Raw genomic sequence first — 17934 nt, forward strand, 5'->3', positions numbered from 1 at the left:
GGGCCTGGGTTCAATCCCTGGTCAGGGAACTAAGATCTTGTAAGCTGCTCAGCATGGCCAAAAAAAAAAACAAACCATGAAACAAAACAAGTATATACCATGTTTCTTTATGTATCAGCTCCCCAATACATTTTAAATTAAAATATATGTACTGTGTGGTGTTAGATACACATTGAAATATGAAATACTGGTTATTACAGCTGTAGCAACTTTTCCTAGTGAAGCATGTTGTTTATCAATTAAAACTTTTAGTAATTTTCAGCCTTTAAGTTAAATCAAGTAATTAACTATGCTTAATGCATATAATGTCTATAGGATAATGCTTTTTAGGAAACAACTGATACCGAATACGGATTATTTGTTAACTATATGTTTAAACACTGAAGTCTGTTTTTTACTGCTTTTTAGGATGAGCTTCTATGCTTTAATGCTCCAGTTTTAGTATATTAATAATCTAAACTTTAAATTTAGGAGTCCACCACTATTTAGTATTTTCAAATAAGTGGTCTCACTGAAGACACAGGATCTTAAGCAGAAAAATGATTTGTTTTAAAAATGAAAGTATACACAACACCCTAATGAATGGTTTTTGTTCCTAGTAGTTTATAGCAAATATATCAGGTTAGGTTCAAGTGGATTATGTAAATGTCATCAAGTGTCATGCCATTAGTTGAAAAATATTCTCATAATAAAAAAAAAAAGAGTCCTCTAGTTGTACAGGCTTGGTAGTTTAGTTTTGCATCTACTCTCGGAGACTAATCAGGGATGGGCAGAAAGCCCAGATTAGCCTGTCCTCCCCTTTTGACCTTTTAAGTAGAGAATTTTCTTTTTGGTAAAGAGGGGTGTATCTTTGTATTAATTGCTTAATAGCAGGCAAATAATTGCATTGTGGTTCTTATAAAGCGGAGAAAAAGAATAAAAATATTAATTCTAGAGAAAGACTATAAATTTAGTTTTCATTTGTGTTTGGTGTACTGGATCTGGGTATTAGTTGATGTGTGTTTCAATGCTACAAAATTAATTAAAATATTATTGAATACTCATTCTATAAATGCACTTTTTTTTTTTTACTCTGGTACCGAGGCAAAGTACTTAACATCCTAATCTGAAAAAAATGTTAATGTGTGAAATATTTTGTTTAAAAAGATAGCTAAGGGTATTTGAACAATTTTTTTTTTTACAGTTGCTAATTTGTCCTCCTGTTACTCGGTTCTTCTATGGATGTAAGGAATACTTCCACAAACTATTGATTCAGGGTGATTCTTCTGGAAGATTGAATATTTGGAACATATCAGACACACCTGATAAACAGGAAGGTACAGGAGGTACTAGTAAATCACTTGCAGTAATTTCTCAATTTTTTAAATTTAACAGCCTAAATACCAGCCACTGTATAGCAAATTCATAATGTACATATGTCATTTTCTTCTTAGAACTATAGTTGATGACAGTTATTCTTTGGTATATTACTGAATCATCTGTAAGCACATTTATTTTTATATGTTTAATGTTTTTTCTAAAATGCTTAAATGTTTTTCTTTTATACCAAACAAAACCTCCACAGAGCTGGAAATGACAACTTCTGTTAGTTTGCAAGAGGCATTTGATAAGCTGAATCCTTGTCCTGCCGGAATTATCGATCAGCTGAGTGTCATTCCCAATAGTAATGAACCTCTTAAGGTGACCGCAAGTGTGTACATACCAGCCCACGGGCGACTCGTTTGTGGCCGTGAAGATGGAAGCATCGTTATTGTACCTGCCACGCAGACAGCCATAGTGCAGCTGCTGCAAGGGGAGCACATGCTGCGCAGAGGTACCCTGAAGATCTCCTAGTGTCTAAAGTGTTTTGAGAACTCTGTAACCATGAACTTGACAATGTCTACACTCTTTGTTTTTAACAAATACAACGAATCCGTGTAGTTGTTAGTGTGCAATGGAGTTGGGAGAATTTAATGTGCAGTTAATAAAATACACTCCAGTTGACCCTTGAACAACTCAGGGGGTTAGGGGCACTGACCCTCTGCACAGTTGAAAATCTGCACGTTACTTTACACTTGGCCCTCTGTGTCCTTGGATTCAATCAGCTGCCCCTGTGTAGTACTATAGTAAATATTGAAAAAAATCTGCGTATAAGTGGACCTGTGCAGTTCAAGCCTCTGTTGTTCAAGGATCAACTGTACTTAGTGTCTATTATTGGAATAAACACCATGTAATGACTGTAAATAAAGAGGTATCTAATTTTATCTCTTTGATATGTGTTAATAATTCCATTTATTATTGGGCACCTATATAGTGTACTAGTAATTATCATATTATCAGTAATACTGGTAACCTTTTAGAACAATGTTGTCCAGTAGAACGATATATGTAACAATATAGGTGATTTTCTAATAGGCACATTAAGAAAAGTAAAAATGAAGCAGGAGAAATTAATTTTAATAATATATTTTCTTTAACCTAGTACAGAAAACTATTTTCATTTCAACTTGTAATCAACATAAAAATTACTAATGGGATATTTTACATTTTTGGGGTGCTAAGTCTTTGAAATCTCATGTATATTTTACATTCATAGCACATATGAATCCACTCTAGCCACACTGAAGGAGTTCATTAGTCTCATGTGGTATGTAGCTACTGTATTTCTAGAACTACAGAGCAGTTCTAGAAAACTAGAAGCCTTTTCAATGATAAAATGTATAGCTAAATCCAAAACCTCGTTCACAGGTTGGCCACCTCACAGGACACTCCGTGGTCATCGGAACAAAGTCACATGTTTGTTGTATCCGCATCAGGTCTCAGCTCGTTACGATCAAAGATATCTGATATCTGGAGGCGTGGATTTTTCGGTCATAATTTGGGACATTTTTTCTGGAGAAATGAAACACATCTTCTGTGTCCATGGTGGTGAGATTACTCAGCTTCTGGTTCCACCTGAAAACTGCAGTGTAAGTTGATCATGAAAGATTATTTCACTGTGGTAGACTCAAGTTGTGTTGCTATCAGGCTTAATATAAATGAAATCCAGAGTAACTTAAAATGTGACAGGAGAATTAAAAAATCCTTTTAATTTAAAAACTAAACAGTGGTAATGTGATGTTTAGACAAAGTTACAATTATTACCATTGGGCACATAGACGTAGAAGATGCACATAGTTTTTTTTTTCTGTTATTAGCTCCTAAATAGCATAGCTTGTCCCCGAAATATAGTAGTAATTTAGAGTATGTTTACTGAAGTTTCAATTTTTTGTTCTAAAGTAGTTTAAGTATCCCCAAAGTCATTCACTAATCTCATTATTTTCAGCTTCATCTGAGCAAAAAGATAGTAAACGTATACTTTGGTAGTTTGAAGCAAAATACTTCTCATTACTTATAAATAGAGTTCGTTTATTTTGATATTTTTTTGTGGCTGCGCCGTGCAGCTTGTGAGATCTTAGTTTTCTGACCAAGGGTCAAACCTGGGCCCTGGCAGTGGAAGCACTGAGTCCTAACCACTGGACTGCCAGGAAATTCCCTAGAGTTCGTTTAAATAAACAATTATTGTGACAAGAGGAAAGTATAACAGGCACTGAAAGTGATTTTGGAAAATTTTGTACATACCTTTGTGAAAGCAGATTGCTTTCTTAGTGATGTGCGTGTAGGTTAGGCCATGATGTCAAATATAAACAGCCCAATAATTTTAGAAGTAGGAGATTTTAGGAGAACTTAGGATGGATGAATAACAGACCCATACTTTATTTTACTGTTTGTTAATCATGAACTTGTTCATGTGATTAACCACTTCTGTTGGCATCATCACTATGCCCACACACTCACACGTGTGTGTGCACACACGTACACAAACACACAGACACACCGTCTTCTTGCACACATATTTCATGCTTATCATAATCCCTTCAGCATCACCAGTTATGGTGTTACTGAAATGAAAAGCATTTGACTTCTGTATCTGATCCAGTGTTCACAAGGAGTCTCATTTCGAAGCTCAGAAAATCTTCCTTGGCCTTTCTACTTACTTAATCTTCCTGGTAATGTATGTTATCTGCCATGTTCTGCCAGTGCTAGATTTCATTTGACTTGATACTGGTGATGTTGTAGGAGGTTCTAATACCAGTGTCTCTCTCTCTCTTTTTTTCCCCTGCCAGTTTTGAAAATTCAGATAATTATCTTCTTCCTTCTTTTTAAAAATTTTTTGCCTTTTTCTTTCTTCCCAGTTGGTTGTTCGTTTCTTTTAATCTTCATCACTGAGAAGAATTATTGTGTATTTATTTAAATAACCAATTGTATGTCTATTTTAGTGAAATAGATATCATTGTCATTATACTAAGTTATAACACTGTTAGAACCCCTGCCCTAAACTTTATTTAACAGTACTTAATGCCCCATAATAAAACATGAGTTTTTGGATCTCTGACTGCAAATTTGGGGAAATATCTAATTTTTTGATGCTGAAATTGATAATTTAGATTATTTTATTTCAGTTTAGTGCAACCATTTCTGATTTGGCTGGTTTTTGTTTTCATAAGAATAAAACACTGAAAATTAACTAGAGTGTGTGTGTGTGTGTGTGTGTGTGTGTGAGTGTGTACTTTTTTAATTACAGGTATTAAAAGGAAAGTTTTTTTGAGTGGTTTCCATAAGGTCATGTTTTCTTTTTGAACTACATTAATATATTTTTTAGCTTACATATTAATATGAGAGCATTTTCTAGTTTCTTTTAAAAAAATTTCAAGTGGGTATTTAATATAATAAAAAATTTTTGATCAACTGCATTTAGAAATAATCTGTAGTGAGTAAAAGCTACCTAACAGACATATATGCAACTAAATAGAGAATGGTCTCCTTACTAGACTAGGTGCCCGCCAGAGGTGCTAGTTGCCTGGGAAATATGAAGAAGAGAGACACAGACAAGGAAGTCTGGCACTTGGAAAATAATTTACTCATTATAGGCTTAACAGTAGAATTTTCTTGTTTTTAATTAACTTTCAAAAGTACTGATTAAGACAAGTTTGCTTTTAGCTTTGTGATAATTTGACAAGTAAATAATGCCTGCCTAGTTATTAAGCTGTTCATTTAGCTGGTAGTTTTAGGTCCAGCAGCTAATATGTTTGAAAATCAAAGAGCCTAACTGATTAATAAAAAGTTAAGAATTTGATATTTGCTAAATGTTTAGCAGATGACTATTTTGCTGAGATTAGAGTTAACAACATCATATGCTGATTTTAATACTTGGATTGTCCTCATAAATTGATCCAATGTCATTTTCTTTTAGCAAAAAAAAATTTTACTTTAAAGTGATCTGGTAGTTGGAAGATTATAAATATTTACCAACTGTAATGATTAAAGATAAATACTGAAAAGTTTGTCATCTGCTTTTTTGATTAGAATAGGGTTTTGGTTTTTATCTTAGGTAGATTGGGAAAGAAGTTGAGTTTTGATTTCTTGCAATTTTTTTTTTACCCCAGGAAAAGATGTTCTAAAACAGAGAAATGTTGGTTGCATTTTAAAAATGACTTAAATTGTAATTAAGAATGTACAATTATGATGAATTTTTCTGTCTTAATTTGTGGTCATTTCATGTTTACCAAAATATAGGAAGTTGTTAAGAAAAAGTACTGAGCAAAATCATTGTCTCCTGGCTTTGGTAGACAGTGAATGAAAAATGACATCCTGCCTGCTGGGTAGAAAGGATGCTGTGGCTGGAGATGAGCTTTGAGGACAGACTATACGCCCTTTCACAACTCCACACACATGCACATCTTACTTGTCTACTGTCTAGGTGTTTCTTTGTCATCCTTTCTTTCCCCACTCCTTCATTTTTGTGCTCTTTCAGCATTTTTTTTTACCTGAAATCTTTCCAAATTCTTGCTATAGATTAGTATTACTTTAGCGCCAGACTCAGTGGTTCTATACACTTTATTTTTAATAAACTATTTCTCTATTCCTTTATTAATGGGAGTTCTAATTATTTAAACATTTTGACATGTTCATAGATGATAAACATTTCCTATAGTGTTATGTAGAGTATCTGCATTGAATAGATTTTATGTTTATTGCACATTGAAGGTATTTGTTTTTCATTTTTTAGAGGAATTTTATTTATTTATTTTTTCCCAAATAGTAAAACTCCATTTAGGCAAAGTGCTTTGAAATTGAGTTTGATTCCCTCAATAGTCTAGTTAACTGAGATTTAACCTTCACATGGTACAGATTATTTTAAAGAATTAAAATACAGTAAGAAAATTTAAAAGTTTCCTGAAAATATCCTTTGAGATAGGAAATCTTGAAGCAATTCAGGATTGTATAGTGCCAAAGGGTTATTGACAAAAATCCTACAAGTTTTTTGGGGCAGTATTACTATCTGCCAAGTAATGCATTTCAGTGTTCCAAGAAATATAAACTTATATTTTAGGAGGAGAGTCAGGCAAGTATTTAAGTAAGTCTGTTACAAGGCTGACTATAAATGGTAAAGGAGAGATCCTAGCAAAATGCTTTGGTGGATAAGGGCAGGGGCATATCATAGGTACTCAGAGAAACAAAGAGCTTTGGTAAACTCTCAAAAAAACTCTCAGTTAGTGAGATTTGACTAACTGTATATTGACTTCATGAGGGGTGGTAGAACTTGCAGTTTTGAGATCTCTATTATTAGGTTATGTGCTGTCTCTATTTCTTTCTCCTTAAGATTATGGAATGTAGAGGAAAAAATTAAGTTTGCAGTGGCTTTTTTTTTTTGTGGTTCGGTTTCTTAAGAAAACAAAATGTACTATCCATACACATGAAAGAAATATATACATATAATGTATATAGGTATGAAAAGTATGTGTACTGTATATATATATGAAATATATATGAAAGGAAACAGAAGTGAAACTGTCTACTAAAATAGTATCTGAATATTATATAACATAATACAAAATATATACTATAAATATAAATATAAAAGAAAGTTCTGTGCCATTTTTGTTTGTCATTCCAAGTTGTGCTTATTGCTTTTAAATGAGTGGTTTTGATCTTATATATTGCTATTCAGATGTAATGGTTCTTAGGCAGTTTTAATAAGATTCATGTTTAAAATGGAACCTTCATATTGTTATTAAATAAGACTGCCACTTCAAATACTCATATAGAAAACTTTTTAGAAAATTCTTTTTAAAAACAGGCTTGTTAAAATTTTAAGTGCCTTACTGTTTTCAGTTTTCATCTGCACTTGGAATGTTATTTACTGTAGTGTCTTAAAATATTTTATAAATAGGTATATAAAATGCAAAAGGTATTAAAGGTTATCAATAAAAAGCAAGTCTCTTTTTCCCTCTTGTTCTCCAGCTATGTCATTCCCTTCATCCTGAGTGCAATATTTTATAATCCTACAGAGACTTTCTGTACTGTTTTTAAAAAATGTTTATACAGTTTTTAAAGGTTACTTTCCATTTACAGTCACTACAAAATATTGGCTATATTCCCCTTGTTGTACAATATATGCTTAAGCCTACTGTAACACCCGATAGTTTGTACCTTTCACTCCCTCACTCCTATATTGCCCCTCCCTCCCCCTGCCCACTGGTAACCACTAGTTTGTTCTCTGTATCTTATACTATTTTTAAAAATATTTATTTATTTGTTTGGTTGCGCTGGGCCTTAGTTGCGGCAGGTGGGCTCCTTAGTTGTGGCTCTTGGCCTCCTTAGTTGCGGCTTGCGGGCTCCTTAATTGGCATGCAAACTCTTAGTTGCGGCATGCATGTGGGATCTAGTTCCCTGACCAGGGATTGAACCCAGGCCTCCTGCATTGGGAGTGCAGAGTCTTAACCACAGTGTCACCAGGGAAATCCCTGTACTATGTTTTAATACTTCAGAGCTATAGCATTTTAGTTTAATCTTATTCTAATAACTGAGACATTTAAGCAACACTGAGAGGTTAGAGATAGAATGATTTCCAGATTTGAATAGCTGTCACAGGTAGGCTTGGGTGAATTTCCAAAATCTGAACTCTAGGCTAGGGGAGGCCAAAAGAGTGTGCCCAATGCCTGCGGAGTCTGAGGAAGAGAGCAGCTGAAAGGGAGGGCAGATATTTTTAAGGCTGCTGGTAGTAAAATTATTAAAATTGAATTGGAAAGATAAATACCAAATTCAGATTCTGTTTGCTTTTGAGAGTGACGGGAATGAGTATTGAAGGGAACAAAAAATGTGACTTTTTAAAGTGTTGTGTTTTATTTACTTTTAGTAAATATATATCTAATATTACTTCCCTCTCCCATTGGCATGGATGATTAGATTGTCACAGCTTTTTGCTGCTGCTAGAATTTTATTCAGAACAGAATTTTTCGAAAATGTTTCAAAATAAATTTTGAAGCATATATAATATATATGTTTCTCAGTGTGAACATATAGGCTAAGTTCTCTAATAGATTAGTTTAAAATGATTACTTTTCATTATATCTTATTAAACTTGTATTGTCACATGCCTCCAAAATTTTCCAGAAGGGGGCAGCATGGGTTTGTGAAAATGGGAATATCAGGCACCTAACCTGTTTGTTCCTTCATCTGACAATGTTAAACCCCTAGCTCTTGCGGCAGATATGATAATATGTATGGTATATGTGACTATATGTTTGCTAGTGCGTAATGTTCGCTGCCGGTAAGAACAATTAACAAATTAGGTTTTCTTTTTAACATATTATCCTTTCTTTCTGAAAAAGTACCTAAGCTTCTGCCTGAATTAGCTCTTTTCTTACCTTTTTGAATTTGGACTTGTGTTACCAGTTTAATTGGATGTTACATTTAAAAAGCAATGTCTAGAATTATGGCATAGTCTCTGAAGCCAGAGTAAACTTTGGTGATGTAAAGGAAGCAAAAGCAGAAAGCAGAACTAATCTTTTTCTAAAATATATCACAGTGTACATAATGTTCTGTAATATTCTTTTTTCCCATAACACTTAATTCTCTTAGATTTTGAGACTACTTTCATATGTTTTATATATTCAGCATCATCTTTTTGAAATTAATTTTTATTTAAAAAAATTACATAACACATTGTTATGGAAAATACAGATATTTTCTAAAGATGGTCTAAGTGTATTCCAACATTTTTTTTTTTTGCGGTATGCGGGCCTCCTACCATTGTGGCCTCTCCCGTTGCGGAGCACAGGCTCCGGACGCGGAGGCTCAGCGGCCATGGCTCACGGGCCCAGCCGCTCCGTGGCATGTGGGATCCTCCCGGACTGGGGCACGAACCCGTATCCCCTGCATCGGCAGGCGGACTCTCAACCACTGTGCCACCAGGGAAGCCCCCAACATTTTTAATGATAGTCTGTCACTTATTTAATTTTATTTAGAAATTTAAGAATTTTACCTTCTAATTTTTTTTTCTCTTATCAACAGTGGGGGTTGAGAATTAAGATAACTAAATAATTTTGCACATCTGGAATGATTCTTAGGATAAATTCTTAAATGTGAAATTTCTTTATAAAAGGGCATATTAATTTTTTTTTTTTTTTTTTTTTTTTGCGGTACGTGGGCCTCGCGCTGTTGTGGCCTCTCCCGTTGCGGAGCACAGGCTCTGGACACGCAGGCTCAACGGCCATGGCTCACGGGCCCAGCCGCTCTGCGGCATGTGGGATCTTCCCGGACCGGGGCACGAACCCGTGTCCCCTGCATCGGCAGGCGGGCTCTCAACCACTGCGCCACCAGGGAAGCCCGGGCATATTAATTTTTAAAGTCTTTTGAATACATATTACCAAATTGTCCTTCAAAAGCTTAGGAATAGGTTTGTACCACCTATTTACCTTCATAATTCTTCATCATCCTGTTGATAATCTTTCAAATGTAGGTAATTTTCTAGACTTATAAGTAGCTGTATGAAGAGTATGTATACGCGTATAGCACTCATCCTCATTTTGAAAGCACGAATGCTGTAATATACCAAGGCTGTATTGGTTATCCATTCTGATTGCTGCATGTTTTCCAAATTTTTACTACTGTCATATTTTATTCAAGATAAAAAATTAATTTTTCCTATTATGGATAGTGTCTGAATATTCAAATTTCATAGTACACCCTGTCTCTCGTGTAGGAAGCTAAGAGAATCAATAATACACCAAGAGACTGTCAGTGAGGATCCCTTCAACAGTCATGAGACAGATTGCATCCCTATTCTGGCTGTGCTAATATTGTGTCAAACATTTTAGAAATTCATTTATTTATTACCTTTTTTTTGCCTTATAAGGTTGGTTTATTGAAGTATAGTTGATTTACAATGTTGTATTAGTTTCAGGTATATAGCAAAGTGACTCAGTTTTTGTTTTTTTTTTAAATAAATTTATTTATTTATTTGTTTGGCTGCATTGGGTCTTCGTTGCTGTGTGTGGGCTTTCTCTAGTTGAGGTGAGCAGGGGCTACTCTTCATTGGGGTGCGCAGGCTTCTCGTTGCGGTGGTTTCTCTTGTTGCGGAGCACAGGCTCTAGGTGCGTGGGCTTCAGTAGTTGTGGCTCGTGGGCTCTAGAGTGCAGGCTCAGTAGTTGCGGCGCACGGACTAAGTTGCTCCGCGGCATGTGGGATCTTCCCCGACCAGGGCTTGAGCCTGTGTCTCCTGCTTTGTCAGGCGGATTCTTAACCACTGCACCACCAGGGAAGTCCCCAGTTTTTTAAAATATATATATGTATATATATATATATACAAACACACATACATACATATATATGTCTGTATATATTCTTTTCAGATTCTTTTCCATTATAGGTTATTACAAGATATTGAGTATAGCTCCCTGTGCTATATAGAGTAGGTCCTTGTTGTTTATTTTATATATAATAGTGTGTATATGTTAATCCCAAACCCCTAATTTATCCCTCCCCCCCTCCGCAGACACTTAGATATTCCTCTGTTTGGAGAGGTTTCTTTAGATCATTAGCATATTCTTGGTAGCAAAGAAGATTACATTGGGTATGAAATTTATTTTTAGTAATAGTCAGAAATGATTTGGTGCTAAACATTGTAAATGAAGTGGTTGATTAAATTGACTCAGTGGCTGAAGAGAGTATGGCACAGAGCAAAGACAATTTTTCTCCAGTAACTTAATCATAAAGCAATTTTAAAATGAGTTAAAATTTATTTTAAGATGGCAGAAATTGTTAGAAAAAAATGGATGACTTTTTAAGGTGACTGTTCAATTAGATGCAATATATATCTGAGTGCCAACCATTTTCCAGGTGCCTTCAAGAGCCCGGTGTATACTAGTGGGGGTTAGGTTTCTCTTGTGTTCTTTGATATAGACTTCAAAAGCAAGCCAGCATCCTTTGTAAACAAAGAGGTATTTTTAGAATATATATTCTAGTAATTTATCTCTAAGAAAGATATACAGGGGCTTCCCTTGTGGTGCAGTGGTTGAGAGTCTGCCTGCCGATGCAGGGGACACGGGTTCAAGCCCTGGTCTGGGAGGATCCCACATGCCGCGGAGCGGCTAGGCCCGTGAGCCACAACTGCTGAGCCTGCGCGTCTGGAGCCTGTGCTCCTCAATGAGAGGCCACGATAGTGAGAGGCCCGTGCACTGCGATGAAGAGTGGCCCCCGCTTGCCACAACTAGAGAAAGCCCTTGCACAGAAACGAAGACCCAACACAGCCAAAATAAATAAATTAATTAATAAACTCCTACCCCCAACATCTTCTTTAAAAAAAAAAAAGAGAAAAGAAAGATACACAGACTCTTTCAGTTAGAAAATTTCCAGTTAGAAAAATGGGGACAGTATCAACCCGTTTATTTCCATGAGAAAGGAAAAAAGATATTCCATAGTTATGTCAGAGGTATTGTAAATTCAGTGTTTATTTCTTGTAAGGATACTGGTATGAGCGGAATAAATAGGTTGAAGCCAAGCAGGCAGATTGAGAGTTACTAGGTCAGATGGATGGGGCCATTCAAGTTCAAGGTAGGAGCTAGAATAGAAGTGTGGGACCAGCAGCCACTGGGAGTCCTAATTCAGTGCATGCTGAGAAGTGAGGCCCTTTGTGATGGAAGATGTTAGTCCCTGAACGTGTGCCACCGAGGTTTGGGTGTGGGGTGGACAATAACTGGGGACAGCTGACTGCTGTGGGGAGAGGGTAAAAGGGTAGCACTTTTGAGATCCTTTAAAAAACCTTAGACTATCTTCAGAGTCTGCAGATGTGACTATCTCAGTCTCTAAAACCCATAAATATGTAATTGAAATTAAAGAAAGCACTTTAATGATTAAAGGCATGAAGTCAAAAACTGTCAGGTAAATTCAATGGAAAAAGATGTGTGAGGAAATATTCAGGGAACAGTGGAAGGTGGTCATTGAGTTGTTGGATTGAGAGCTTTTATTGACTCAAATTGTTAAAAGTGCTAAAAACTTCATTAATGTGATTTTAAGGTAATACGTGAGTGATGGTAATGATCATGTGGGTGGAACTATTCAGATTAAATTAAAGCAGAGCTATTAATATGAGAAGAAAGCATTGAAAAGGGGAAACTAACCTAATAGAAAAATTATGAATGTCTCCGTATTTCCTGGTGAATACCTAAACGTTGGCAACTCCCTCGGAAAATGATACAACTACATTATAAAAAATAGAACTTATGGTATATAATGACATAATACTAATAATGGTAAAGAGAATACTAACTACCATCATCTTTTGTATGCATGATGTATAGTCACTGTGCTGATTTCTTTACATATATTTCATTTAATTCACCCAGTGATTCTGTGAGGCCTAGTAATTGCTGTTAACCTCATTGTACAGAAAGATGAGGCTCAGAGAGGTTAAGTAACTTGCTCAAGTCACACAGTTAGCAAGTGGCAGAGCTGGAATTTGATCCTAAATAGTCCAACCTGAGGGCCTGAACTTGACCACCAAGCATACCACCTCCTACTAGGTGTAATTTTGTATTTAAAAATAGTTGCATTTCTCCAACTTTGACTATATATTTTTTATTACTGATTTATATAAGTAAATATGATTTTGATGCATACTTAATTTTAAATGCCTAATTTATTTAGTATCTTTCAATTTGTAGAACAAAACACAGTCATTCTTTTCAATTCCTGTATTTCAAATTTTTCTTTAGAGAATTGTGCATGGCTCAATTCTTTGGTAATTCATGTTTTAGTTTTTCATCTTTGATTATTTAGGTTTGGATTTTCTTAGTTTTAGCCCCGTTTCACCTTCTTTTACTTGTCACACATTACTTGCTTTTAAGAATATGATGTAAGATTTAACTGCAATTTTATAAAATTAACATATACACAGTTAAATTTTTTTGAAAACAGAGGTAGCTAAGAAGGTAAAAGGTCACCTGTTATCCTTCTACATAAAAGAGAAACACAGTTAACATTTTGATATTTTTTCCTCTAGCCTTGTAAAATTCACTTACTATGCACTTGTGATTATATTGTATAGTTATCTATGCACATTGCATCTTCATTTAATATTTTAATAAATACTTTCTCAAGTTATTCTTATTCGTGAAAGTAATTTTTAGTAATTATATAACATTACATTATGTGAGCGTACAATATTTACTTAGCAGTTCTCCTCCTTTGGATGTGTAGATTGTTCCCAATTTGAACTATTGTAAATAATATTGAATATCTTTGTAAAACTTGTTTTCATTTATGATTATTTCCTTGGGTAGATTCCATGAATATTTTTTGGATTAGAACCTCAGAATTTTTGGGTAATAGGTTATTAACATTTTTAAGTCTATTGAGACCGATTACCTAATTATTTTCTACCCTCAGTGCCTATTTCATTGTCCCTTGCCAACACAAGATGTTTTTATTTACTTCCATGACTCAGTTTCCACATCTGTAAGATGGAAATAATAATAGTATCTACTTCAAAGGGTTGTTGTGAGACTATGATGAATTACTGCCAAGGATTTAGAATAATACCTAGCACAGAGTAAGAACCCAATAAACGTTGGTTGTTTCGTATTATATAATTACTACAGTCTTTGGCTAAATTGATAGGTGGAAAGAGTATTTTATTGTTCAAATTTGCATTTCTTTGATTACTAGAGGTAATGAAGTTTTTCTATGAGGATTTTAGTGAGTTTTTTTTTTTTTTTTCATTTGAGGCATAGATTGTCCTTTGCTCATTTTTTTCTGTTGGGGATATTAGTGCTTGTATGAGTGCTTAACTTAATTGAAATATTAAGCTTATGTGCTTTCTATTATTGTTGTTGAAATTTTCTTCTGGTTTATTATTTACTTTGATTTTTTAACCTACAGATAATTTACATTCCTATGTAATCTAATTTATCTTTTTCCTATTTAGCTTCTTTCATATTTTTGAATCCTGGGATCTTACCCGCCCCCCCCCCCCGAAATTTGGTGAAATTTGATTAAAAAGCAATGGCTGGATTAAAACAAACATCAAATACTTTAATCTATCTGAAATTTATTTATGCATGTGGGGTGAGGAAAGGATAAAAATCATCTGTTCTTCCCTAAAGTAACAGATTATCTCAACATCATTTATTAAATAAAATTTTCTTTGATAGGCAATGTCTTCTTAATCTTACACTAAATTCTTCATATTTATTTGCTGCTTTATTAATAAGGAAGCAGTTGAAGAAAGATGGAGTCCTGACTAGCCCGCTATTTCTTCACTGTTATCTTTTGTATGTAGTGAATGGACAAAGATATTAAAACTGGTCCCTAAAAGTCTTATTTTTATGTAGAACATAACTATCCTAATAGATGGTTAGTAAGTGTTTTGGTTGGACCACATGGTCTTATTTTCTAAAATAGCTATTAAAGAAACAGCTGTCTACCCCACCCCACCCCCTTCTTTTTAAAAGAAGGATGAACTATGGATTTCTGAAAAAAAATTTTTTTTTAATCTAGTTTTGTGAAAGTGTGGACACGGCATTAACATTTGTAGGCTCTTTTTTCCCCTTCAGGTAGGATATTTAAAAGTGATAAATGATGCATCTTAACTGCATATTTATGTTCCAGAGAAGGAGTTCTGAGAAGTCAAGAAATAATGATTAAGAGAATAGTAGGATTGATTTATGAGTGAAAGAAGCTGGTCATTTATAGCTTGTCTAATGATGGGCATATTTAAAAGGAGAGACAATAGTTAGTGTTCATAGATTTAGAGAATATTCAAAGAGAAACATTGTTTTGGGCAGGAGATTGCTCCTGGAATGATATGAAGAAAAGAGTAATTTAGTTTAGAAAACAAATTGGCAAAAGTATTATATATATATATATATATATATATATATATATATATATATATATATATATATGTATATATATATATATATGTATGTATATATATATAATTTACACTGGGAACTGTTGGAAGGCAGAATCATCTCCCCAGAGAGCTAGTGTGTGGGATAAACTAGCTGTCTCTAGTTTCTGTAATTCATGGCAAATGCTTAGGAACAGGTTACATAAGAGGTTTCTGGGAATGGTTTAAAATGAAGTCTTGTAAAATGTGTAAGGTCAGGCTGGATGACCTAGGTGGTACATTCTGACTCTGTCAGATCTTGTGATAGCTTGTGGCATTGCCTTGCTCAGCACTAATGTACCGTGAGGATTATTTACTGGCAAATTCAGTGAGAGCTTACTTGGTTGAGGATCAGAATTGCTTGAAAAATAATAATTGGTCTTGGAATATATTTGTTTTGATCTGGTATCTTCCTCACTTTCCCTGCCCCAATTAATTTTTTCACCAAATCAAAGTAAATATTAAATATGGTTAAAGACTCTGTTGCTTTTTGTTAGCTCCTTCTTTTATTTACCTTTTGATAACATTGGTGCATTTTCTTTCTAGGGAAGAACTAATACAGTGTTTGGAACATGATTTTGAATAATTTTCACCTGTAAAGTACTGACCAAGTTGATCAGATGCTCAATCCATGCTGTACAAGTTCTGTTCCATAACAAAAAAATATTTTTTTTAATGGTATATGTATGTTACACTCTTTCAGTCAGTTGATAGCAGTGGGTGTTAAAGTGGAATCTGTGAGACAGTTAATTGGGGCATGGGAATAAAATATTAAAGCTCTTCTTTCTTTTTTTTTTAAACCTTAACAAATTGAGCTTATGAACATTTACTAGATGGAAGGACATTGGTGCCTCACTTGCTTCATACATCAGATGGGCACATATCACCTGGGCCAAGAGTGGGTCTGCCACCTCCAGGAGGGCGACCTCAGTGCCCTCACCAGGTGTGCTTCCAATGAAAATATGTTTGCTTCGGAGAGTTGCAGATTGTACTGTATAGGTCTTAACCTAACCATCACAAAATGGGCAGAGAAAATAGTGATGGAAGTCTTTCCGATGAAAAGGAAATATCTTTTCATTAACCACATAACGAGGTTCAAACAATGATCATTTGATCGATCTGGCAAGAAGGCAGCCACAAAATTCATGATTCTATAAAATATGTGTTTACATCTACTATTGTTAACAGTGAAAACTTTCTAAAGATACAGTGCTTTGAGGTATTGGCTAATGCTAATATAAAGTTATTAACATTAGCAAGACATTTAAGAAAATATTTCATTTTATCTTATATTTGTTTATTTAAACTGAGTCATACTTTTAAAGTATATATTCTGTGCATGTCTTACAATGTACATGATATTATTGGCACAAAGTACATATACAATGTATAAATATACATATAGTGAGAATACATTACAGAGTTTTTTAAATGAATAAGTGTGTGATTGAACAAGTTTGGAACATAAATACTTTTCAGATAATTTAGTTAAAGATATGAGGTTCACATTCTTTAGTTCTTGTATTATTGTTCTAATTACACAATTTAAATGTCTTATAAAAATATCCTCGATGTTAAGTCATGTTTAGGTGACTTTTTCAGGTTGAAATGGAAGAAAGCGAAGTAGAATGGAATTAATCAAATTATAGAATCAGTCATTGTAGGTGAAGTAAGTGTTCAGTAACCAAGATGTCTAGAATTTAATAATTTAATAATAAAAGAATTATGCTAATTCAACTCATTTGTGAGGAAGCTGCGTCTAAATCAAAGAGAGATTGATGTTATCTAATATTCTTTAAGAAGTGCTTCTTCAATAGTTTTGAGTGCAGATAAGGAGAAGCCAAGTTAATTGTGTTTCAGCAAATCTTTTAAGTGCTTTCATTTAACAGGTAGCTGAGAATTATTTATCATTACTCTGTTCATTGTTTGAATTAAAATTAATACCAAAGTGGTGCTTGAGAATGGTCTTTTTCCCTTTTATATTTAAATAGGCTAGACATTTGCTTTGTTTATACCATTAATTTGTTTTCACAGAGCCTGTGAAGGTAACCATCAACTCAGAATTAATTAGGGGAATCAAAATTAATGAGGATTTACTGTATTGGGTCATTTCCACTCTAGGCCAGTTTTCTTCACACGAATTGGACTAGCAGTTTCTTGAAAGAAGAAAAATTAGATTTATTTAAATCCATATTTAAAAAGCAGAGAACCATCTTTTCTTGTGAGTTAAGTACCTCTAATAACTGTGCTTTCTTGGACTTAGTAATATTGATTTTTTTTGTTTGTTTTCAGTCTTGATTATTTTGGCTATTTCTAGACTGTTGTTCATTACAGTAAAGCTAGACTTAACTCTTCAGATGCTTATTTTCGTTTACATGGAAGGTATAACATTTTTGTTTGGGGCCAAACATTTTTTTGCAGATGAGGCATGTCATTTGTCAGTTTTCATCATTATTGCACTATATGGATGAAGAACAGAACTATTCTTTAAAAGATATTGATGTAAATATATGTGTTAGAAAAGAACGTATCATGTGGGACTGAAAAGCTAGAATTTTTGGAATTCAGTCATTTTTTTCCTTCAGAAAATTACATCCCATTATCTACTTTTTAAAATACACCCTATAATATTATTTAATATTAGCTTTGTATGTTCTTTGTTTTTACTAATAAGAGTGATA

General features: G+C 34.1%; 1 protein-coding gene across 7 annotated transcripts in view; it reads left to right on the forward strand.

Moving 5' to 3' along the window:
- WDR7 (WD repeat domain 7) overlaps positions 1-17934 on the forward strand; it is a 361510-nt gene that overhangs the window by 41767 nt on the left and 301809 nt on the right. For 5 of the 7 annotated variants that reach the window (XM_082641443.1, XM_082641444.1, XM_082641447.1 and 2 more), the window contains 3 exons: positions 1184-1325; positions 1565-1813; positions 2728-2948. In XM_082641443.1, coding sequence (XP_082497569.1) covers positions 1184-1325; positions 1565-1813; positions 2728-2948 — 612 coding nt within the window. The remainder of the gene's footprint in view (positions 1-1183; positions 1326-1564; positions 1814-2727; positions 2949-17934) is intronic. The other 2 variants (XM_082641445.1, XM_082641449.1) reach the window with 1 other exon arrangement.

The sequence above is a fragment of the Mesoplodon mirus genome, assembly GCF_964341445.2.
Source record: "Mesoplodon mirus genome assembly, chromosome: 13".
Lineage (NCBI taxonomy): Eukaryota > Metazoa > Chordata > Mammalia > Artiodactyla > Ziphiidae > Mesoplodon > Mesoplodon mirus.